Source organism: Macaca fascicularis, chromosome 17 (assembly GCF_037993035.2).
Source record: "Macaca fascicularis isolate 582-1 chromosome 17, T2T-MFA8v1.1".
NCBI lineage: Eukaryota > Metazoa > Chordata > Mammalia > Primates > Cercopithecidae > Macaca > Macaca fascicularis.
Window position 1 is genome coordinate 100383239 of NC_088391.1, and position 26185 is coordinate 100409423.

General features: G+C 41.5%; 1 protein-coding gene across 2 annotated transcripts in view; it reads right to left on the reverse strand.

Annotated features, from left to right (window-relative positions):
- Window positions 1-2682: 2682 nt before the first annotated feature.
- Window positions 2683-26185, reverse strand: part of IRS2 (insulin receptor substrate 2) — a 30949-nt gene continuing 7446 nt past the window's right edge. For both annotated transcript variants that reach the window (XR_012426774.1, XM_045377428.2), the window contains exon 2: window positions 2683-5158. Coding sequence is in view for 1 of the 2 variants with exons in the window: in XM_045377428.2 (XP_045233363.2) it covers window positions 5154-5158 (5 nt within the window). In the remaining variant the exon portion in view is untranslated. The remainder of the gene's footprint in view (window positions 5159-26185) is intronic.

Below are 26185 nucleotides of genomic sequence, written 5' to 3' on the forward strand. Positions count from 1 at the left end.
ATTGTGAGGAAAAAAAAAATACTACTGTCTATAAGCTACCCAGTCTACGACTTCCATTACAGCAGCTCAGATCAGCTAAGAGCCATTGAATTGGGGTTTCAATTACTTGCAGCTAAACACATGTTAATACATACATCTCCCTTTACTGTTTTATGCATCTTTTCTAGAAAAATCTATCAATCGGTATGTTTTCTGTCAATGTCATCTGAGAGTTAACAGTATCATAGCCAGAAAGGTCTGGAGAGATAGGAGCATGTTGTACAGTCTCTGATATGTGTTTGACACACCCAGGCTGCAAAACAGTTGGGGGTAGGTTTCTTGGGGTGTAAGTAATTTTCATAAAAATTTAGAATTTTTTGAGTTCCAACGTGAAAGGAGAGGATTTTGAAATGGAGAAAAAGAAAACTTCAGAGGCACAAACTCAGGCAGAGCTCCTGTCAGAGGAACCAAGTGCCTAAAATAGGACAGAGAGTTTCCAGATGCAGCGGAGAGGCTGTGAGTAATCTGAGAGCTCAGGTAGGAAAGTGGGACCAGTGTGAAATGAAGGAGGCACTAACGATAAGCAGACAAGAAACCATCAAATTGCTATTTAGGGTCACTGGGATCTGCAGAGGGAAACGAGGCTGAAGAGACAAGAGGAAAGACACGGCTGTGAGGGTCGAAATCTAAAAGAAACTCCTAAAGGGACGCTTAATGTTTTCAAGCTATCCACTGCGGCATGCTAGGTCTATCATCTGTGTATCATCGCCAAAGCAAGAACCATAAACATCAGATTTCACTCGGTTATAGAAATCAGAGAAAAACTGCTGGGGCAATGACAGGGAAGAGACACTGCACATTCTCAGTGGAGGAATCATCCGCTCTGTCCTTCAACTGGTGCCATCCAAAAGTTGCTATGTCAAGTAATGCTAGCTTCACTCAAATGCTATTACCCCTGGTTATCTCACAACTCACAGTAATGAACAACCCGTCTAACCTGTGAAGCAATGCTTAAGGAAGGTTTGAGGAAGGACGAGCTGCAGATCAGCTCAAGGATGGGACTCAAATATCATGACAGTACCATGAGCTAAGGTGCCTCCTGCAAGCTGCCTGTTGGGGCCATCAGTGGGTTAGAACCAAATTCTTCCAAAATTATTGCAGTCTGCAGTCATCATATCTTGTCATGTAATACTTAACATTCTGGAAAAGGCCCTGCATTGGTTCTGAGTAATATTTCCAGGATCTGTGGACCTTTGAAACAACTCCATGTCACTGTACTTTATCCATGGTGGCTCTTTCAGGCGAATCACTTGTCCTTTCCTGCCTTAGATGAGGCCTGTGGAATGACTGCATCATTTGCCCTTTCGTTGTTAAAATGGTTATCAGATTTCAGGTATATCAAGCCTTGCAGATCAGGCCTCTTACAGGCTCCCCCAGAACAAACCATCCAGGCACAAACAGGGGATGCAGCACGTGGCCATCCCACCACGGGTTTCCACACCACGGTGTGAGCTCATCTCGCTGACTTAAAAACCATCATTTAAAAGTCACCTTTCCAAATTGCACTGATTTTATTTGTTCAAAAGATAACACGCACGTTATTACATGACTATCATTTTAGGGCAAAGTGGATATATGGACAAATGTTTCAAGCGAGGAGGTAAACTGTCCTGGATAAAAATTCACGGCATCAGTTTTATATTTTCTGCTTCCTGAATTGCATTTTCCTGGATCTGATGATTTTGTTCTTTGTATTCTTGATGTATGCCTCAGTGTATCTTCTTCTGTGTATGTGTCATGGAGGGAGCATTCTTTTTTTTTTTTTTTTTTTTTTTGAGGTAGAGTTTCGCTCCTTGCCCAGGTTGGAGTGCAAAGGCGTGATCTTGGCTCATGGTAACCTCCGCCTCCGAGGTTCAAGCGATTCTCCTGCCTCAGCCACCCAAGTAGCTGGGATTACAGCCTTGTGCCACTGTGCCCGGCTAATTCTGTATTTTTAGTAGAGATAGGGTTTCTCCATGTTGGTTAGGCTTGTCTTGAACTCCCAACCTCAGGTGATCTGCCTGCCTCGGCCTCCCAAAGTGCCGGCCAGGGGTGGCCAGGTGCGTGAGTGACCGCGCCCGGCTGGAGGAAGCATTCTTAATGTATGCATTGGTACATCTTCTTCTGTGTGCATGTCACGGAGGGAGCATTCCTGATGTACACATTGGTGTATCTTCTGTGTGCACATCAGGAAGGGAGCACTAAGCAGAGGTGCATAAGCAGATTCTGGACTGCAGAGCTGGGGAGTGGTCCTGGTTTTACCACTCACGGACTGCATGCTCTCAGACAAGTCTCTTAGCATTTTTGTACCTCGGGCTCCTCCTCTGCAGAATGAGGATGGCAATTCCTACCTCCTAAGATTGTCATGAGCTAGAAAGAAGTTAATATTTGTCATGCATTTATTATAGCATCCAGCACATCGTAAGGACTCTGTGTTTTGTAAATAGAATATTCTTTTTTGTTGTTATAACACATTTGTTTTTCATAAATGTTGTTATCTGGCAGGTATTTTTTGGCTTCCAGAATAAAAGTTTTAAAATTAAAAGGTATCAAAGTATTTTTAGGAGCCTAGTTATTTCCTCAACTACTCCCGTTTAAACTCTAAAAGTAGATTGGCTTTACGTTAAACGGAGAATTCATACAGAAAAAATCTTCAGGACTGTATTCATTTCATAAATAATGTACTTTATTTTATTGCATATGGCTATTAAGGAGGGCATCCATGATCAATACAGACTAAATACAATGCACTATTCTAGTCCAGTTTATTCTCGTCTCCAGCAGCATCACATTGACCCCTATATACAGCGTGTACAGTGGAAGACAGAGCAAGATAAGTTAAGTCTCTTGTCATATCACAATAGCAAGAAATATATTTAACATCTTGATATCCAGAAACAATACGTACCCAAAAAGAAAACACTGTTTAATAACTGTTAAAGTTTATATAGCAAAAAATATTTTAAATTTAAGGTAAGTCAGGCAAAATGTACAAAGACCCAATATACATTGTGAAGTTTTAGCAAACATAACATTTATACATTTTGGTTCCATTCTGTAAACTAAATTAAAAATGTAAATATTGCATATGCCTTTTTTTGAAATGTACAGGATAGAGGAAAATTTAGTATATTATCATCTGTGTATTTTGCTTGTTTTAAGCTGCAGTATGAACATGAACCATCTGTATAGTGTCATGACTACTCTAAGGAGAGAGGGCGAGTTAAATATGCGTCAATACACCGCATTCAGCAGGGTCCATATTCAGTCCCTATCGTACCTGGGGGGAGTTACAAAGCAAATACCACCCATCGATGCCTATTCCCAAAACTAAATAAAAACTTCAGGATGTTTTATACATCTTAATAAAGTACATCATACACTGAAATTGACCTTCCAGCTAACATTGTATGGCCTAGGCGCTGCTGTGATGTATAATTTCAGAAAAGTAAAACCTTAAAAATGTTCAGGGAGATCACTTTACATTCAACTTTGTCTTGCAATACAATCCTCTGTTCTAAAGTTCAGCACGGAAGCAGGAAGACTTTTGCATTGCCATTAAATATATTTTTAAGACATTGAAATTTTTGGTCTTCCTCTAAAAAAGCCTCATTTTATTAATGCATTATTCTATAGTGATATATATCTATATATTTATATATATTTTTCTCAAAACAAAACAAAACGAAACCAACAACTTACATCTCCAATGAATGAGTGTAACCTCTCCACGACTATCAGAGAAGATAGGCACTGGGGAAGCCCCCACGGGAGGAGAGGTCGACAGCCCTCCAATTGAGTGTCGACGGAGCAGAAAACGGCAGATCATTCTGCCGGTCAAGTTCAGCGGTTTTAGGTAACGTCTGCGAGAACTGCCACAACACTGGTATTTTCAGAATACTGAAAACATAAAACAAGGGTAGTCTTGTCAGGAATTTTTTCGACAAGTAACATGTACTGCGAGATTGCTTTTCTTCTTTTTCTTTTTCCATCAGCAACATAGGGGCTGGAATGCCTCTTTTTATCAGTTTCTTTCTTTCCTTTTCTTTTTTTCTTTTCGTTTTTTGTTCAGGGCAGCCTCACTGGTTGACATAATAACATTTTATGAAAGATAATACATTTTTTAAAAAATTAAATCTGCCACACCCGGACCACCCTGGAATTGCTAGCACACCTACAGGGATTTTTGGTTACAGAAAGGCATGCCCAAGATTCAGGAGAGCAGACACATCTGAGCTTGTAAATAGAATAAAAGGCGTTTGCAATGTGAAGTACCTACATAAACATCTACATCGAGAAGATTAAACAAGTCTGTTAAAGGTAAAAAGAGATACTCATCCCCTTCCCAAAGCCCTTCCCTCCCACCCCCCCACTACCCAATACAGTTGATTTGTTTCAAAAGTAGGTTGCTTCAGTTACATATAGTAATTATTATTTTGTAATCCGTCTTTGAAGTCCAATCCCAAATTTCACTTCCATCGAGAAATGTCAGTCCCACACTGGGCTCGGTGTGGACGTAAACATGGCAGGTACCTGCACTGGAATCCAACAAGCAGCTGTCTATACTTGGACCATTTCACTAAGGCCGAGGACCGCGCTCCAGACACACAGCGCAGGGGCTACTACAGGAGGTCCTGTTGGACCCCTGCCACGGAAATCCGGCTTTACCTTGAACTGAGGTAGGACTGTGGTCGTTTTGAGTGTAAGCCAGTAAATACCAGATTTTACCACTTTCATAGGTGTGGGTGCACTCTCCTAGCATGCTGAGGGTTACATCTGCTTTGCCAAAAGGAAAAGAAGAAATTAAGACACCGGCCACAATTTAAGAAGGCCAATGAAAACATCCAATTTTCTTGAGAATAACTTCTTCAGCTAATTTTGTTAAAACAAAACAAAACAAAACAAAACGCAAACAGCACAATGACGAATGCCCCATCCGGGAACAAGGGAGAGAGGCAGGTGACCTTGCCTTGTTGGTGCCTCATCTAACAGAGTCCACAGATGTTTCCAAACATAGTCATTGCTCAGATCCAAAAGAAAACTGTAAGCAGCTTCGGGCTGAAACAATGCTGAGCATCTTCTTTTAATGACATTCTCTGACGTGTGACATCCTGGTGATAAAGCCAGACAGATCTTCACTCTGAAAAAGGAAGGAGGGAAGTTAGCAGAGATCCTCAGGAGAAAAGAGCAATCTCTGGAGTTCCAGAAAAAGCCCCTCTAACCCACGGCTAAGACCTGGGTTATTTTCATAAACTGATGCCCTTTGAGAAAGAAACACGTATTCATTCTGTTTTCCAGAAGTGAGTTCGGTGGGAAAACTCTGAGTTTTCCTGGAAGCAGAGCTGTTAGGTTCACGGTGAGTTGTCTATACAGTGAGGTTCATGTTTTCAATTTAAGAAAAATATTCACACGTGTTTTTGTGAATCATTCTGTCGAACAAGATAGAAAAAGAAGGGCCAGTTCCCAGGTGCCACTGCGTGTCTGTGTGATGGAATGACCCCTTTAACTCCTTAGGCCTTGAAGCTCCCTGTGTTGTGTGGGATACACAGAATCCACTACCTTCCTCCCAGGGCTGCAGAGATGAAAAACCATGACACACGTTACAATGCTCTGTAAACTATGTTTATCCTACAAATGTGCATTATGTTATGAAAGTGGAATAACTAAGAACTCCACACTTCTGTCCTCAGAAAACTTCCAACTGGATCATCCATCTCTTTTTGAACGTGTCCAGCAATGGAAGGCTCCTGCACTGTCTCACGTGTGGTTGCATAACCCTCAACATTAGGAAAGGGTTATTTTTATCCACTCAACTTTCATATGTTCCAGTTTAGGTAATTTACCCTTTCGCTGTGCTCAGAGGGGACAGGGACTGAGGACACTTGGCCAGATCTAACTGCTTCCTCCCTTCCAGGATGAAGGATCAAAATTCTTTAACCTTTCTCAATTTCCAGGGTTTTAGGCCTATTTTTACTTGATATATTCCTTCTTCAAGGGACAGAACAAATTGGAAGATTCTGACCTTTCACAGCGTGTTGTTTTTTTCCTTCGAAGCTTCTTGGCTTTTTAACCAAAATGACATACTGTTCATTTTGATCACTCAGTTCCATGATGGCGAGCACTGCTTTGCTCTCAAACAGGTACATTTCCTTCCTTTGCAGATGCATTTATACAAACTGCATTTCTGGACACTCTTCTAAAATCATTTAGAATTTTGATCCTAGACTCTTTACCATACTCCCTGACTTACTTTTTTGTGAATCAAATTCTTTTCTATCCATCTTAAGTTTAGAAGACTGAACTCAACAAGACAGAAACTTCCAGTGTGCCCTGAAGCTGAGTGAGTCCCTCAAAACCACATCTCCTTAGGAACTCGAGGCACTACGCTCTATAGCCCCCCAAAAGCTTTACAGAAAAAATACTTGTCAATATACAAGGTATACATTTTTAAATTCCCTACAATGCGACATTCTGAGGCTGTTTTTACTCTATCTTATTTATCATTATTATTTTTTAAGATGGAGTCTCATTCTGTGACCCACGCTGGAGTGCCGTGGCATGATCTTGGCTCACTGCAACCTTTCGCCTCCCAGGTTTGAGCAATGTTCGTGTCTCAGCCTCCCGAGTAGCTGGGATTACAGGTGCGTGCCACCAGGCCTGACTCATTTTTGTATTTTTAGTAGAGATGGGGTTTCACCATGCTGGCCAGGCTGGTCTTGAACTCCTGACCTCAGGTGATCCACCCACTTAGGCCTCCCAAAGTGTTGGGATTACAGGAGTGGGTCACCGCGGCCAGCCTATCTTACTATTTTTATAAAGCTTATGTCCATTAGAAATTTAATAAGTAAACAATGTTCTGCCAATGAACCTTAACAGAATTAATTTCTTCCTAAGGAAAGATCTGTCTTTGAGTTATCTGATTCATTATTGTTGTGATTTTCAATCCCAGGAGACTTCAGTGAGAATCTAATTGTATCCCCTAAAAAAAAGCAGGCATTTGCTAACATACACCTTGACTTGTAATTCACTCTAAAATGAGCTTGCATTTTGCCCCCGAGGCCCTGATTTGGGAAGAATCTCATGGCCACCATAAAGCAGGTAACTGAGAGTCTGCAAATCCATTGACAGAAAGATTTCTAATCAATTGCTTATTTTATTTTGACACTAACAATTAGCTAAATGTGGGTGAATTATCCATGTTAACTCTAAGTCTGTTATTTTGAAAACAACTAAACAAGTAAGTTCTTCAGCTTCTCAAACTTAAGTACTTTGTCGTATAAATGGCAGATAAATTATTGCTGGAAAAAATCACTTTCCATTTTCATTTGTGATTTCATGAGGCCACTGACATTTTCATTGTTTTTTTAGGATGCTGTATCGCTGTAAAACTCAATTCTTATCATTACATCTCTTTGCGAGCTCTAATTAAGTTGAACATGTAATTTTATTTTTTGGAAGTAGAATATAGTTATCAAAACGTTAATTTCTAAGCATTAGCATTATGCAAGAAAAGAGCTGATAAATGGCAAGGAAATAATTCATCCATGCATTTATTCATGCAATGACCTTTCAACAATTTTCTTTTTTTAATTCTACGCTGGTGCAGGGCCTCACTGATAACTTGGAGGAAGATGGCTGACAAAAAAAAAAAAAAAAGGGTAAGGGGAAAGGGAAGGGCAAGGGGAAGGGGAAGAGGAAGGGGAAGGAAAGGAAAAAAAAGGAAAGAAAAAAAAGAGGGAGGGGAAGGGGAAGAGGAGAGAGAAGGGGAAGAGGAAGGGGAAGGAGAAGGGAGGAAGGAAGGGTTATTACAGGAAGATGAACCTGTTAATGGCACACTCAAAGGACGCAAGAGAGCTGAGGTGAGGGAGATCAGAAATAGGATGACCGCCCGCTCAGAGCCAGTCGTGGGGGCGTCGGCTGTGCAGCGTTTCACATCCGTCTGCACACACGTGTTACCAGAGCAAGCACAACGTGCACGTGTCTCGCCTAGCGTGTCTCCTGTTAGGTTAAAATACAATCGCTTTCTACGGCCGCCTTTCACGGTGAAGCAAGAACTGTGGTCTGGGTGTGCTCAGCGGGCACAGAGTTCCTGCCCCTCAGCACCCTGCCTCTCACAGACCTGCTTGTTTAGACATCCCCCCACCCCAGGAGGCCACAGCTGATTCCAGGTGACCCTTAGGGATGCCTGGAAGCACTCACGGTGATTTAAACAGAATTAACCAGCAGAAACAATCCTTTGTGGAGGTGCCAAAGGGCAGTGAGGAAAAGGCTGGAGCACACCTCAGATTGGACCCTGCCCGCCGCAGCAGGGGAACTGGGATACAACGGAGACCTAAGAAGCATCAGTACTAAGAATGCGTGGTGGCAAAAAGGGATCTTTTTTGAAACCCAAAGTATAGTTCTTATTCATTTGTTAGAGAAAGAAGGCTTAAGACAGAAGCCATCTGCCTGAACTGATGTCTCAAATACCTTTTTCCAATTGAGCCGGTGGTAGAATCTTTGCCACGCATATTATTAAAGGCCCCACAGGCATAGGCCTAAAATGATTAACACGGGCAATGGCTCAGGAAGGCTCTCTGTAGTTCACACACAGCTTTCAGACGCCAAACACCAAGAGCTAGTGCCCCTGGTTAAAGCCACCACGGAAACACGATACCTGCCATCCACCTGACAGCCACCCACTCATCAGTGACACTCCCCTACCCGAGGAAGAAGAAAGCGGGAAAACACTCTTGTAGATTCAAACCTAGGAATGAGAGTAAACGTTTGCCTTTATAGTCATTTACTTTCAAAGTAACCAAAGTTAACCCTCACCCTGTAAATCGGCCTGGTTCATCCCGACTAGGGAAAAAAATACACCAACAATTTTCTAACACTAATCTAACACTAATCTGACATCCTCAAGCTTTACACATGATCAAACTTCAGGCTTCCTGAAGATGAGATTCCAACAAAAATTTATTTATTGTATTATCTGTGTTAATTTTAGTAGAAGCAAAGAATTATTAATTTTGTGGCTGTTCTACCCTGAACATTCACTAAGAAGGGAGACATTTTCAGAAACCATCAGCTGTAATGGCAAAACCAAAAAGAAAACAGTAAGACTCACGTGTTGCTCATGAACCCAATGACAGAACGCCACACACCAGTTCTGCCACTACAGGTAACGTAGATACAAAAATGTAAACTTACTGACACTCACTGAATTTGTCACACCATTCATTACACACTGTGCTACTCTGTCCCTTAGACGTTGCTTTGTAAAGAAATCCATCCACAGACGTATCCATGTAGAGTTATTTGAGCAAATAAACAAAATCAACAAACAAAAACCCTTTTAGCAGAGATGAGAGTGTTCCACAGGACCTGTCATGCAGTGTGGCCACTCCGCATTTCCTTTCTGCTGTCGCTTGTGACAGATGACATTCATACGTGGGATACAGTCCCCTGTGCCACTCACCATAATGCCCTGCAGATGGGCAATAATTCCTCCCCTTTTCTCCTCCACTTGAAAGAGCAATCAGAATGCAAATGAAGGAGAGCTGTCAGTAAAAGCTCCACCTTCAAACTGCTCAACTTGACTCTCCCAAAAGAGAGAAAGGAGAAAAGGAATCACTAGAAAACATTGTGATTACAAGGAGGAAAGCTTCCTTATAATATATGGAACAATGTCCCAACAATGACATGTCACGCGGAGCTGGGCACCATGACTGCAATCACATTACAGAAAACTGAAGTGGGTATCAAGCCTAGAACATGTTGGAAATAAGGTCAATTTGCTCCAGCCAATAACATCAGGCAGCATTTTAGGCACACGGTCTGACTCACCAATCCTTTTTCTTCATGATTTCTCATGACAGTTTGGGTTTGGACGTGTTTGCCTCCAACGTCACATTTCCAAGTTCAAAATCCAGGATATACACCGGAGTCATGGCAGCTCTGCCCAGGGAGGCCCTAGTCCTCTCTGCAGAGAGACTGTGGGACATGGGGCCTCACAGGCCTTTGGGGAGCAACACTGGACCGCCCAGGGGCCAGATTCATGGAGTAGATACAGATGCTTTCCCATTTTCAGCCGTAGCTGAATTAGGAGTGTTACAAATACTGATGTGCTTGACAAAATGAAACCATACACTTCTTAAAATTAAAATTTGTATTTCTAGTAGCAAATGTGATTCAGAAAGCAATGAAACCTTCCATGAGCTCAAACATATCATACAGGTCCATCTCAGTGCCCAGTTTCACCCTTTTATGTTAAACACAGAATTACGAGGGAAAATTAACTTTTCAGTTGCAGGAGCAATTCTGAGAAAAAAAAAAAAAAACCCGATAATTTAGTATCTCCAGACTTTACTAAAGCAAGACACTCTTAAGAATATGGGGAAAAAAAAAGTGAGGTTGGGTATGATAACAAAAGCCAGAGATTCTAGGAAAAACGGTTACTTGAACTTTTCTTTTAAATTGGAAAAAAAATAACTTAAAAGGGAAATATGGAAGAATAAGTTTCCCAAGACAAACAGGGGCAATAACTTGCTTTCCAGTCCTCCTTGACAAAGACTGACAACATTCTTTTCTATGAGCTCATCACTTCCACTGACAATTAAAATCATTTCATTTTGAATGCTTGTTAGTAAAAAAATTCCTAATATCAAGTTGCAACTTGATGTTAATGACACAATATGAAACAGGATGAGACAATCTGGGTGTCTCACAGGCTGGGTTTAGTAAAAGGTATCTTCCCCCTTTAACTCCTGTTTAGTCCTTCACATAAGACCCGATCTTAATCATCCCAAACTAGGAAAATCAGGCCTCCTAAACTTTTATCTACTGCACTTCAAATTCCCTCTACACATTCAACTTTCCTACACAGGAGCCTGTATAAATTTTACAGTGCACGGCTACAGCAGATTGTGTAACACAGAACGTACATGGTTCTTTTCTGAATGTTATTGTTAAAAACCCTGCCATGTGCATGATGTGAGCTATTCGTCTATGGCAAGAATTGCCCGCTGCCCCTGCAGCAGCCGCCAGTGCCATACGAGAAACAGTATCGATGATTCTTCCGCACAAACACCTGAGACACAAGAAGTCCCAAGAATTGCGGGTGGACCCTTTCTTTTAAATTATGAAATGTTAGACCCTTTTTTAGTTAAAACCCAGACCAGGAAGCATAAACAACTTGCTAAAGCCTCCCCGGCGGTCTGTGGAAGAGCAGAGTCCTCAGTTTCTCCCAGAACACTTTCCTCTCTGCTCCCCTTTGGTGACAATGAGATGGGTGGGAACGGGGCAGGAGCAGAGACACCTGCAACTGTCAACTGGGGCCCCAGAGTGTCAACTTCCACACTGAACCACTAGCTCTTTATAAAACTCTCCTCGAAGGACATTAAACAGCACACTAGCATGTCACACAATTCAGTGAAGCCTGTGAGTCGATGTGGGTGTGCTCCATGGTCTGTCTTCCTTGCCAGGCGATGCCCAGGCTCTGCCTTCTCACCTCCCTGTCCCCAGCACCTGGCACCCTGCTGGTTAGATCCTTAGTAAAGCTTATAGGTATTAAACTGAAGCAAAAACCCCATGTGGTTCATGCCATTTCTCACAGGCAGAAATGCTCAAGCAGTTTTCAAAAAAGAACAAAGCTTTAGGACTGCGTGAGACCCAGAAGAAAAGAAAACCCTTTCCAGCCCACTCGGAGAGTGACGTTCTAAGCAGAGGTAAGTAAAGTAAGGCCAGATCCGGCTTGCCTGTCTCTGCAAATAAAGTTTTATTGGAACGCAGCCGTGCTCACGCATTTACATATGGCTGATTTCACACCATAAGTAGAATGGAGCAGTTGTGACAGAGACTGCGTGGCAATGAACCTTTACTACCTGACCTTTCACAGAAAGTTTGTTAACCCTTCAAGGAGCACAGGAACATGGCAACCTTTACTAAGAAAGACAATGCGAAGAAAAACAGGCAAAATTTGTCAGAATAACACCATATATTTCCATCTGTGTGTTATACTGGGAAACTAATTGATACCCCTTTGAAAATCATCTGCAAGCTTACGTACTTTAGAAATGCAATACTGTCTACTAAAAACCGCACTATCCTGTTACAGACCCTACTGAAAAAGAGGATGCACATCACAAAATCATTTATGAAGCCAGCACACTTTTGGAATGAATTTCTCTTAGCTACCGCTGTTCTATTTGATTTTTCACTCATAATCTAATCATTGCTAAATACATCCTATACTAGCATTCCTCCTTTAACAAAAGTAAAGGTTTACATGTGAGATCTGCAATTCATAAAGGGTCCAAATCTTTTCTTTCTTGGGTCATTTGAGAATGTGAATGTAAGCATTATGCTTCTGCCCTAACAGTATTTGGGCCAAGCGATATAATGTGCATTAAAATTGCAAATAGCCAATGAACGATGTAATTCTTTTCTCAGATTTAACACGCTTCTACGTATGGTTTTTTTACTAATCTAAAAAATTTTATGTACACCATAACAATGTTTATATTGTTTATATATGAAATTATAAAACCTAATTATATTTTTGCTATCAAATTAAGGGAATGTAGAATAATTATTTATTCAAAATATATCCATCTCCAAATAGCCTGTTGTTATATCAATTCAACTGGACCTTTCTTCTACTTCAAAAGCTTAAATAACTGTAGGTAAATCCCCCCTCCCCGGTCTATAACATCTATGTGATACAGGATTTCAGCTTTGTCTCTCTGGGGACAAATTCACCTATCTAATTTCAAAGCCTCATAAGAATGACCATGTAGCCTTTAACTGAGCATCTACTACAGTCAAAGTTGAAGGGTCAAATCCTACTTAGTCACTGAAGTGCAGGCTTTCTTTGTAGAGATCAAAGTACCCATTCTTCCTAATCGGCCATATCAGAAACATCCTGCTTTTCCCCAGGACCCTGGAAATGACTCCATGCCACCATCTCTGTGCTTTAAACTACATGCCATTCCCACGACTCTCAGGACACTGGTGTGAAAGGCACTGTACCACAGCCAGGCCCCCAGGGTTGGCATCTCGGAACCACCTCTTACCAGCTGTGTAATCTCTACAGCTATGTCTCTAAGTCTGCTCCCTCTTATGAAGATGGGGGCACTACCTCTCCCACCCTGAATTCCCCAGTGGAGTCACAGGGAATATGGCGAATGAGATTTCATGTATAAAATATATAAATAATACAAAAATATGTAGGTTCATTCATAAAGAAGCACATGCTACTAGCACAACTGGCATTTTGCGGTTGGCTTCCCTTTGCTTTCTTTGTGCACCTTCAAATAATGTATACATGTAACCACATGCTGTGTTCTCAACTACAGACTTCTTAAGACCAGGCAGCCCTGTGCTGCGAGGGAAAGACCGGCTCCTCCCACCCTCCTGTTCTGGCTAATTTGCGGAGAGCCACGGTGGTGTCTCCCAGTGCACTTGTCATCACAGTTCTTCCTCGTTCAAAATTGTATTCGTGAATGGTATCACGAACAACCACAACTGCAAGCAGCAAATAAACAACTGCCGAATGCACAAAAACAATGGCAAGTAGCTCCCAGAATAAAATGAACGAACCTGTTTTAAGTGGACAGAAGTGGAACAGAAGTAGAATTGTTTTTCTGGGGGTAACTCTAGGCCATTTAAAGCTGCAAAGAGTGCCTTTGCCTAGCTGCTTTCTTCATGTCCTGAGGACAGGACAAAACGCCCAGGAAGGGGTCACACATGTCTACCACGCAGGCAGCTGCCCGTAGAGAACACGAATCCCTCACCATATCACAGACATGCCAAGCACACACAATGCATCATCAATAAGCTGGACTCCGCCTGGTCCCGGCCATCGGGGGATAGCACTTCTCTTCTCTCTGCTCTATACCAAAAGGTGCACTAAAATGCAGGCCAACATTTAAATTCCTCTGCCACAAATGACAGAGATTTACATCTAAATAAAGCACTATTTATTGAAATTTCAGTAATGCAAAATGGAAAATGCCAAGTTACCAACTATATAAGTTCATTTACTGAAGAAGCAAATAAAACAAGACAGCAGCAGCTGATCACCAGGCCTTGCCCAGGGACGTGGAGACAGAGGAAATCCATGTCTTTGGTTCCTCCTCCCCACCAAGCATGTAGCTATCCCAACCTCACCCACCTTGGCTCTGACTCCCCCGCATGTGACCGATTGGCAGTGAAACAGTGCACAAGTCATATTAAGTTACTGCACATGCCCTTTCAGCCAAAATGCCAAAGTGTCTATAAAGTTACTCAAAAACTTAAGTCTAAGCAGAGGAAACATACATTCTTTAGCCTCCGTAGAACCTAAAATGGCAAAGATCTTGTAGACATTTTCAAATGCTCACGGGCTGGGAGGAGCCTCACACACCAGAGGACCTAGATCCCCGAAATGCTTTGACTGGGGACATGGAGGGAGGTTTGGATGAGCGGGCAGCCTAGAAACGTGGGCCCCAACTTCTCCTGGAGGGTCCAGCAGGGCGCCCTGAGTCACCAGCAGTTGGATTCAGAGTGAGCACAGGCCCCTTGCTCCTGCTTCGCAGGCCCAGGGATAGAGGCCAGAGGCTGTGCAGGTCAGTGTGCACCCTGGCTCCTGCCCAGGCGGGCCACACTGGGAATGTGGCCACAAACACATCTCCTTTCCAGCAAGGAGGAGGAGGTGTGGAAGAAGAAAATACCTGGAGACGTAAAGATTCCATTTCCCAAATTGCCAGAAGTTTGGAAAAGGAAGAAACGATCAATTAATGATAAAAAAAAAAAAAACCATTTCTTACATGAAAAGGAAGTTGGACTGTGTGTGATGATTGACACAGTCACATTTCCAGGTTTCCCAAGGCTGTGCCTGAGTTCCTTTACAGCCTTTAAGAATGGATTTAAGAGAGACATACCTTTCTAACCATCTTGTTAGTAACCAAGGTGACAAAACTCAGGATCAAGCAGATGTACACAAAATAGACAATAGTTCTATCCTGTGTGTTACAGACTTAATGCCTTCTCTTCCTGGAGAGCTTCACGCAGTGATATTCCATCCTGGAAAATCAGCTCGACCATTTTCCTTTTTTTTTTTTTTTTCAGATGGAGTCTCACACTGTTGCCCAGGCTGGAGTTCAGTGGCGTGATCTCAGCTCACTGCAACCTCCGCCTCCTGGGTTCCAGTGATTCTCCTGCCTCAGGCTCCCAAGCAGCTGGGACTACAGGCGCGCGCCACCACACCTGGCTAATTTTTGTATTTTTAGTAGAGACGGGGTTTCATCATATTGGCCAGGCAGGTCTCAAACTCCTGACCTCCTGATCCACCCGCCTTGGTCTCCCAAAGTGCTGGGATTATAGGTGTGAGCCACTGTGCCTGGCCCAGCTCGACCACTTAAACATTTCCAGTTACATGATTTTGTGACATTCAATATATATGAAATTCCTATAAAATAATTGTTATTCCTCTCATTTTGCTTAGAGAATGATGGGCCATTTTATAATTTCTACTTGGAAGGAATAACTAGCAACACAGTTCAAGCAGATAACTCAAGAATGAGGTCCTCTTTCACCATTAGTTTTCTACATATTTCAGGAAAAGTCAGTCAAATTGAACCTAAATTCTAAAGATAGACCTAAACGCTCCACCACGTTTTTAAAATTATGCAGGCTACAAATAACTGCACACAGTTGGCTGGAGCCCATTTATTAAACGTGCACTTTCCTCACCAGCAGGCTAAGAGGACATCAGGGCGCCCGTCCACACCGAGCCCTCACCTTCCCCAAGCTCTTACACCGTCAGCAAAACCCATGCCCTCAGCTCTTTCCTGTGAAGCCAGGATCTCTATGAAACAAATGGAATAATACATTGGAATAACACATTTTCTGCACAGTTTTTCTAATTTCTATAATTTTCATTTCCAAGTTAACTGAAGAGTGAAATTGATTTGTTTGATAAGCCGAGAGTTAGCAGGTCCTACAGTTAACCGTAATGCACGGGTCACCCCGCCTCAAGGCAAGAGTTCAAAATAAGCGGATTCAGCGTTTAGTTTGTCAGAGGGAAAGACTTTGTCTTTTTTTTAAAAATGAAACCTCTGTGTTACCCAGAAGATACAGAACCAGGCAGGAGCCAGGCTTGCCAGGACCACATCCTCTCTCTACAGACTGGGAAAGTTTCTCCAACAGCAGGAGTCAGGCTCCACGGCGGGGCAGGCATATACATGGCCTACCATCTTCGGGCCTCAGACTTTCCATTAAAAAACAGGGATAACAACAAGATCCAACCCTACGCATAGGTTATCGGGATTCAACACCATTTTTAAATGTCTTAAAATTATAAGGTACGCTACGAACGTAAGTTTTTAGAATAAGGCATGTCACTCCCTGATTACAGACATGCGCTTTCGTTCTGCAGTTGATCCTGGAAGCATGTCCCAGTGGTTTCCCCAACCTCAGTGACAGCTCAGTGTCTTCATTCCACTAGATCACTACTAGGTCCTTTCCAATTTTATATACTTTTGAGGAAGAAATGTGAGTTGACAGATGCTCTACCAAGTAGCCACCACCACCCAGGGATACCACCACCATGATGATGGAATTGATGGCCACAGTATGAAAGTTTTTAAGAGCTCTGCCTGTTGTTCCCAAGGACTCTATCTCCCTGACACACTGTGACATGTGAAGAAACGTCAGTAGCATGGCTGGCCAGGCTGGATTCCTCCTGGTCCCTTACTACCTCTTTCTCTTTACCTTCTCCTTTGAGCCTTAGCTCTCCATGCCAGCCACACTGGCCTCCTTCCTGTTCTGGAACATACCGGGCAACCTGCTGCCCCAGAGCCTTTGCACTGCTGTTCATCCCCTTTGCCTACCTGGATTCTTCCCTTAACATCCAGAAGACTGGCTTTTCCCCACCTTCAGGTTGCTTGGCTCAAATTTCCTTTTCCCCCCTCTCCCTTTCCTGCTTCATTTCTAGAGGGTTTCACCACCTGTAGTGCTTCATGTCCTAAATGCACAACAAAATTAAGTTTACTTCCTAGGTTTCAAAGGCTGACAGTCCACTGAAGACTTGCCCACTTTCTGTTATTCTTTTTAGCTTGAAAAACCAAATCTGTTTCTCTCTAGCCTATCCTTTACTATTGCTCAAATGGATGAAGTAGTTTTGAGACAGTCTATATGTAATAATTGTCATCTTTGTAATGAAAACATGCAGAAATTTAATGGTTTGAATAAATTTAAAAATTAAAGGGAGATCTCACCATTTTTGCCATCGTCCTTTCTGCCTCCAACTTTCTACCTTTCTCAAACACCCCATAAGTAAAGTTCCTTTTATGTTGTTGTTGTTGTTGTGCCTAAAAGAACTGTAAAAGGTGGCAAAAGCTGAGAATGACACAAGACTCATCTGTGACCAATTCTCCCATCAGCCTCACGGGTGGGTGACTTGGAGCTCTCCAACCCAATGGGACTTCCTTCTTTCTCCTCCACTGGCCACCACCATGGTGGGCAGGGGGGCCAAGAGTGGGAAGCAGCTCTTTGAGCCGGGGGAGGCTGTGGTTGGCAGGAAGGGAGGGGGCTTTCCTGGACAGGCCAGGGATGCCTGTACAAAGAATGAGATCAATACTCTTAACGCAGGCTTCGGAGCCGCCTACGAAAAGGAGCCAAGAAACCTAACAATGGGGAAGTTTCTGGAATACTACCGTGTATTACAGAGACTGAGCACAGAATGAAATACCAGGAGAGTATGGCCACAAGGCCACCGAACAGCTCAGGGCAAGCTAACATCTAGGAATCGGGAGAGGAGCAGAATCAAAGCTACTATTTTTCAGAGAAGAAAACTCACAACCACCACCTCATCTGATGCACCCCAGGCTCGCGCAGGGGTGAAGCGGTGAAACATCTGAGTGGTCCCAGCTGTGAATGGGACCAGTACTGTGAATGTTCCAGCAAGGACATCCACAATTGCAGCAGTGACATCCCATGAAACATGCCATTATCTGTGCTCAGCCAAGATTGCCTACAGGGTGGACACTTACGAAAAGGATCAGAGGGGCTGCCCAGAAAATGGCGCATGGTGGGATGCTGCCAAGTTGACTCTGAAGGCACCTAGGGGACAGAGGCCCGGCTTCACACTTCTTCTGCATCTCCCAGGACATCTACTCTTGTGCTGACACACGCTGAACTCTCAATACATTGATTGGCTTAAAATATCAACTACGTTCCGCCTTTAGGAAATGGCTGAAGACCCAGTGAATTCTAAACAGTCCAGCTGACCTGGACAGACCAAGACTCACACAGATGAATGCGTATCACCCAGACTTGTTCTAAGAACTTAATTAAATGCTCCCTGCTGGGAAAACTTGGACATGTTATTGCAGTGATTGTTTCATCTGGAACTAGGACCACTGATAAGCTAAGCTGCAAATAATAGTAAGATTGCAAACTGGACCAAGGTGTGTCCTTTCTACTGGACCACTGAAACTTTCATCTATCCCCAAACACCAAAATGCCCTTATATGTGGAAGCTACAAAACCTTTAGGAGAAAATTATCATTTAAAAAACTTGTCAAAACAAATAATCTCAACAATGTCTGCAAATTCATTGATGCTTACATCTAAAAGGGTTTTGTGTAGCATTTGTATCTGGTATTTTCATACAGTTCAATATTAAAGTTCCAATATTTTCTCTTTTGCTTTCTCAGCCAGCTAAATTAAAGTTAGTTTTCTGAAACTGACTGCAATTAAAATAAATTTACAATCCTGGATTTATAATACATTAAAAGAGAAAAAGAGATTTGGTACTTTTGCAACTAATACATTTTGCTAAAGCACACCCAAATATACTTTCAGTTCAACTATACACTTAGTAGATGTCTACTTGGCAACATAACAAAAGTTATTTGTACAAGTCTCCGCACACTCATCTGACATATAGAACTGGAAGAGGGCATGGGTAGCTCACGGACTTGTTTTCTGTTTCATTTGCAGATGTGAAATGTTACTGTAGGTCGCTTTTATGCAGGAAGACAATAAAAAGTGAATATCTACTATCATACCAAATAGTTTTATGGTATACCAAATATTTTACTTCATAAAACTGAAGCAAAGCACTTTAGTAATTTATTTTTTAAAAATGCACCCAAGGTGTGGGGTAAAAAACTGACCACAAGACTCTACTTTTCCAGGAATTTCTGCCATCTGGGAAGTTCAGAAACCCTGCAATGTCCACAGTAAACTAGGGTCCCAGTACCTCCATTTCTGACCTCTTCAAACAAACACAGTCTCTGCTCAATACACTCCAATCCATGACTTGCTTAATCCTGCTTATTGCCTGGAGTTTCTAAAGGATTATGTGCATGGTTTTTAAATTTAGTAAGGAAATTCTGGCCTATTTCCAAAACTTTTCTCCCTACTTCACAATTCCCCTTACTTATCCACCCATCTGAGTATGGGAAGTCCCGAACAAAGGAGGGCAGAGAGGCCCACCTGGCATGCGCTGGGCCCGGGCAGCGCCGGGCAGTCATGGGTGAGGGCGGCCACTGAGATGCTGGGATCAGGGGCGGCTTCTACCGAAGACCTGGGAATTCAAGGGATCAGATGGTCTCTGGCTTCAGTCCCTATTTTCGGTGGCTTCACAGCACAGAGCAGTGCAGATAGGTATATGCTCTTCCCAGGTCCTCTGCAGAGGGCAAAAGTTCCCATTGTCACCAAACCTTGCTGGGGAAAGGGCTTCTGGCCTATTCATGAAGACCCCCAGACCACACGCCTGGATCAGTTTTCCTGACTAAATTGGTGGGTGCTCAACAAACCCATCACTGCAACACAGGGTGCTGGGAATGTGGCTTTCTTCTTAACCTGGAAGGGGGTCCGTAAGTCCATTCACCCTGATAGCAAAACTGCTTTCCTGCTTTGCTCATTCAACCAGGTCTCCAATCTCACCTGCTGTCTGGTGAGTCACAGGGCTCACCGCTGGGGGTGCTGGCCACGAAGGAGGTACTCTCCCCTGATGCTGAGGGGCCTGACAGCTCACACAAACCAAACACTGCACTGCCCACAAGAGTTCCAGGCCACAGGTTTGCCTATTATGTGTTTTAAAGTGTGAATATCTTAAGAATTTTTATGTGTTTGCTAAAGTGTTTCTTTCTGCTTTTGAAAGTGAGGTTATAGTCACGTCTTTAGAAAGACAGCAGCTTCTGTGAAATTAAATTTGTATGAAAACTATTTATCTTCATATAAAAATCCAGCTAAATGATTTTTTTCCCTGAGAATTATAAAAAAGAAACAATAAACAACAAAGGCTGTTAAAAATAAAAAGGCACTGACGAAATACTCAAAACCCCAGAAGATAACCACCTAGCAATGACTGACTAGTTACTTATTGGTCCTTAGGCAGATTCTAAATTGGTTAGTTTTCAAATAAACTCATTAAATAAGTTAATGACTCATTTCTTAGCAAAATGTTAATGGACTTATCCATAATGGGGAATATATGATATTTCACTTATAGAACAAGCGCCTGTCTTAGAGACACAGAGAGCAGTGACTGAACGCACCCACTGACTCATCAATCACTGTGTCACCTCCCCCCGCAGGCTGAACCTGTTACACAGAGCAAAGACTTCAATTCTGCTAGATAATGTAGGCCTTTTTCACTCATCCCAATAACTTTGTTTCCTTTTCTTTAACAAAGTGAATACATGACCGAAAAACATTTGTCAAATCTTCTCCCCGCTCAGTAAACACTGTCCACATAGTCATGAAGAGCCATATTTCTCTGATTTATAACACGTTTCCTCATTTAGGAATTCAGCATTCTCTATTTCTGGCTTTCAGGGTATCTTTTAGTCTATGGATGAAGAAAGTTACTAAAATGTTCCAAAGTAAAAAGACTAATATCATTTCTACAAATACTACGTTGTTCTAAAGAGCATAGGCTGTATCCTGGGAGAAAGTTATTCATCAGGATACAAAGAACCAACTGAGATGTGTCATTGTTTGTATCACATTCTCCTATTCTTTCTTGATGATATCTACAAACAACTCTACCACTAATTAAATCAGTGACCTTGACTAAGACTCCCGACCTCACACAGCCTGTTTTCACAACTTAAGTAAGTTACATTCTATCAACAGTTCTCAACTCTTCCTTCTCAGAACACCCTTGCATATTTTTTTCTTATTGTCACCACCTAAGTTGCAAGAGTTTTAATGTATTTGATGGTGGTGGTGGGGAGGTATCTTACCAAGTATCATAAACTGTTTGCTTTACTAAGATGTAATCAAAGACAGCGAGAGGAATCTAAGTTTTCCACTTTGTCGACACATCTAGAGGTCCAGGAAGCATGACTGGAGTCCCCAGAACAGATCCATCACCAACTTAACAGTCAACTCTAAAATTCACTAGCAACATGACAGCCTTGAAAATAGCATCAAATACTAAACTCTCCAAACTGGTGGATGTAAAAACTGATTAAAATAAATAGAGGGCTTTCCTACCAGTCTTCCTCCTCAATTGTCCCCATTTTTCTTTGAATTGATACCAAGTGGAAGAAAAAGGGGTGGGGGGTAAGTAACTATCACTCCAGCAAAATATTAACTTGAAGGCAAGGGTCTAGAATAAAATCCTAATGTAATTATTGCATATGAGCTTCCCGAGCAGACAATACGACATTCGAGAACTGGGCTAGGGATACTAAGATATTATGAGGTTGAACCGCACACTCCTTCTCCTTTTAGCTCAGAGATCTCGGGCAAGTCATCTGGCCTCTCCACACTGTAGGTTCTCAATTCCAAAGAATGGGGTTCATGGTGGTTCTGCCTATGCCATAGGATTTTTTGGAATAGGGTACAATATTGTATATAGGAAAATGTCTTACCACTATAAAGGGAATAAAAACACCTTTTGAATTTTACACAACTCTTTTAACCCCAAGAGGATAATAGCAGACAGTTATCTGTCCATATTGATCAGAATAATGGTACATTGTCATTGCATTCAACTTCAATAACATTCTTTCAAAATCTTCAGTTGCCAGTTGTCTGCCAAGTTATGGGATTATCTGTTACACTTACACTTTGGAGGCCAAAGATTGACTTATTTAAGTCCATAGAATGCACAGAGAAAGCACTATATCACAGTCTTAAATATTAAAGATTAAGCATTAATACTATGCAAAAGAATGAGTCTTTTTTTTGGAGACAGAATTTCACTCTTTGTTGCTCAGGCTGGAGTACAGTGGTACGATCTCGGCTCATTGCAACCTCTGCCTCCCAGGCTCAAGCGATTCTCCTGTCTCAGCCTCCCGAGTAGCTGGGACTACAGGTGCACGCCACCATGCCTGGCTAATTTTTGTATTTTTAGTAGAGACGGGGTTAAACCATGTTAGCCAGGCTGGTCTTGAACTCCCAACCTCAGGTGATCCGCCTGCCTCGGCCTCCCAAAGTGCTGGGATTACACGCATGAGCCACCACGCCCATCCAAGAATGACTCATTCTTAACATAAACATAAGTATTTTAAGGTAACAAAATCACACAGTATAACAGGATTGTAAAGTAACAAAATCACATAGTATAATGAACTATATCATAGTATCTGCTTTTATGCATTGAAAACAACTGAAATTTCATACCACACCATAATAACAGACTCAAGTATTTGTACTAACTGTATAGGGGTAAAGTAACAGTAGACTAAGCTTAAGTTATAAAGTTTCAACACGAACAAAAAACACATCATTAATACTTGAATTTCGGTTATGGAGAAAAATATCACATTGAGCCTCCCAGAGCATCACTGAATGAGATATTATGGAACCACACATACACACATACACACACACACACACACACACACACACACACACACACCAGCCCCAAATATTTATTTCTGGAAAACCCAATACTCTTTAAAATGAATATTAAAAGATCCAGCATTAGGCTGGGTGCGGTGCCTCACGCCTGTAATCCCAGCACTTTGGGAGGCCAAGGAGGACGGATCACGAGGTCAGGAGATTGAGATCATCCTGGCTGACACAGTGAAACCCTGTCTCTACTAAAAATACAAAAAATTAGCAGGGCGTGGTGGCACGCGCCTGTAGTCCCAGCTACTCAGGAGGCAGAGGCAGGAGAATAGCTTGAACCCGGAGGTGGAGGTTGCAGTAAGCTGAGATCACGCCACTGCACTCCAGACTGAGTGACAGAGCGAGACTGTCTCAAAAAAAAAAAAAAAAAATCCAGCATTTACAGGGTGCAATGCATGTGATCACTTATCTTTAAAAAATATATTGTGGGTCAAAATATTGTATCAAATATTCCAAATTTCAATAAAAACACAGTAAGCAAGGAATATTTTATAAACCCTGTGTATATAGATATCATATAAGACATAAGAAAACTGGACAAAGGTTCCAAGGTTTCACCTCTACCCACTCAAGTTTTACAGTGTCTTTGGACACGTAAAAGTGACTCTATACAAACTTAGTATTTTTCTAGTCTAATAGAAAATTAATCCGAACCACCAAATTGACTATTTTATCATTTGTAAACATGTAACCTGTAAGTTTTAATCCAATCTATTTCGGAATTCTTATGTAATGAATTCACTTAAGTAATAAAGCTATAACACAGAAGCATCTTGCATTATTTGCACCTACAGAGCAAAATGCTGGCACACAATATAGACTCCAACTCTCTCTATACTAATCTTCACCTATGCATTTTATTTTAGCACCCACTTAATGTTAGTCTCTGTAGCTATCTTGAAAGAAACTAAAATAAATAGCAATCATCAACCTCATCATCTCCTCCATGCCAAATGATGACTTTACTACTTTTCTTCAGAAAAGTCTAGCACTGAACTCTGTCTACAATAATCTACCTTAAGTGAGTCAGAATAACCACTGCAATCTGGAAGAACCCACTCAAACTAAATACAGAAACAGTGTCCCTGTCTAAACTTGGACAGCATTATTTTCACAAAAACCATGATCTGACAGTTAGTATGTTTATAACCAATACTTTTGGACATTCAGAAAATTTTGTCTTCATTTGTTCATTAAAATGCCAACACTAAAATGTTCTGTTCATCTTGTATAGAAATATACATTCTGCTCTCATCCATACTAGAGAAATTAAACAGAGAATCCACCTGCATTACAGCTGTCCAAATGCAGGACAGGGTGGCACAGCACTTTGCTTCACCCAGTGTTTTCCTCACTCTACTTGGCAATGCAGATAAAAGAATAAAGTTACATTTTCCCTTAAGTTTATAAGGTGAAATGGGAACACTTAATTCTGTGCTACTCCCCCTAGAAAAAACCCAAAACAAACAAACAAACAAAAACCCTTTCTACTTGCCAAATCTGATACCAAAATTAACTAGCTCTTGGAACTATGCTTCTGAAGAAAATGCATTAGTGGGAATTTTAACAGAAAACCCATTATACTCATGCTGTTACTAAAACTTTTGCAAGTTCTTCTCTTCAGAAAAAAGAGCCTCATTTTTAATACTGATACTTCTAAAGAAAATAAAATATCAATTCTCTACTAAGATTCCTTTTGGGGGGGTAGAAACACAAAATAATCACACATTTTCCTACTATGTTTGATAAGCACAGTGCTACCATCAAAACTGCAGGAATGACCATCCTAATTAAATCAACCCCAAAGAATGAAAGCTCAGACTAAACAAGGAGTAGTCAAACAACCGCAGTGTTCTGTTTTTCCTTCAATGCATTCAGCATTAAGAGGCGATTTTTAAAATGTATATTCGAATTATACACTTTCATCTTGTCAACATCTCTTAATACATAAACAAGTCATAAAAGGTAGTCAGAAGTTCAGTCTTAATATAGTTTCAGGATTACCATACTGTTTTCCCTAATTGTTACTTTACTATGTAATTCAGAACACCACTTTGTTACAATCTGTTCATAAATATCTATGAACAGATCTTAAATTAAACAAAGGGGGAAAACAATAGCTCTTGGGAGCCTGGAGTGGAACTAGCAATGAAGCAGTAAAGGTAAGCAATTTTCAAGGTGCTGGTTCCATTTTCAGACTACACTGTTACTGTTTGTTTCAATGTAAGAGTACCCATTTACAAAAGTGTCTTTTCTGAATACATGCATGGTTTCAAAGTAGTAAGTATCAACAATTGGATTTATTAGCATCTTCCTTTAGAAGAGCTTAAAACACTCTTGATGTTTATGATCTCATTTGCCTTCCAGCAGCCTTGTGACACAGAAAGGGGAGGATTATAATTACCCCCATTTTACAGACAGGGAAAGTGAGAAGGAAGGATTAAGTGGCTCGCCCATAGACACACAATGACTCATTAAGATCAGCAACTAGAAACCTGGTTTCCTGATTCCGGGTTTAGTGTTCCACATACTATGCTTCCTTCTATGAAGTACTATTTTTGTAAAGGTTTCTCTTTCAATAAAGGAAACAGAACAAGTCACGTGACTTTCATTCACGAAAGCCCGTGTGTGTTTTCATTAGCACCTTAGTTGTCTGCTCCTGCGAAGAGGGCAGCAGCAGTGCGTGCCATTATCTTCTTATGGCCAGAGCCAGCCAACTAAAGCAAACCAGCGCCCGCCACAGCAAACAGAAAGCTTGTGTGGTTTGTCAATCATCTCACTGGATTTCTGAATTTAGGAAAATTCTCTTCTTTACAACTTCAAAAGGCAAAACTTTTCAACATAAATCGTGATTTTATTGTCCCTTTGGAAACATGTCTCTTATCATTCTTTCACCGTAGGATAAGAATTGATAGTCCTTGTAGCCAACAAAACTTAAATATGGATACTTTCAGTGGTAGTTCTGATCTAATCTGTTTTATACATACATACATACATATATATATATGTGTGTGTGCCAATTTTAGAATAAAATCCCTAAAATCACTAAAGAGGAACACTAAAACAGCATATTTTATGGCATTCATCAATCTACTATCCTAACACAAAAACATAAAAAGTTAATTGTAAAAATCAGTTTTAAAGCGCAGGAAATTCAGTAGCGTATTTCCAATTCCCAAACAACAAAACCTAACAAATTGGTTGGAGTTTCCACATGCATACACACCAAAAACACATGATAAGTAACTTTAACTTGCCCTAAAATAAGATGCATAATTTAGAGTTTGCTCTGGACTAATAAAAACAGAGGTACCTGAGATACACGTTT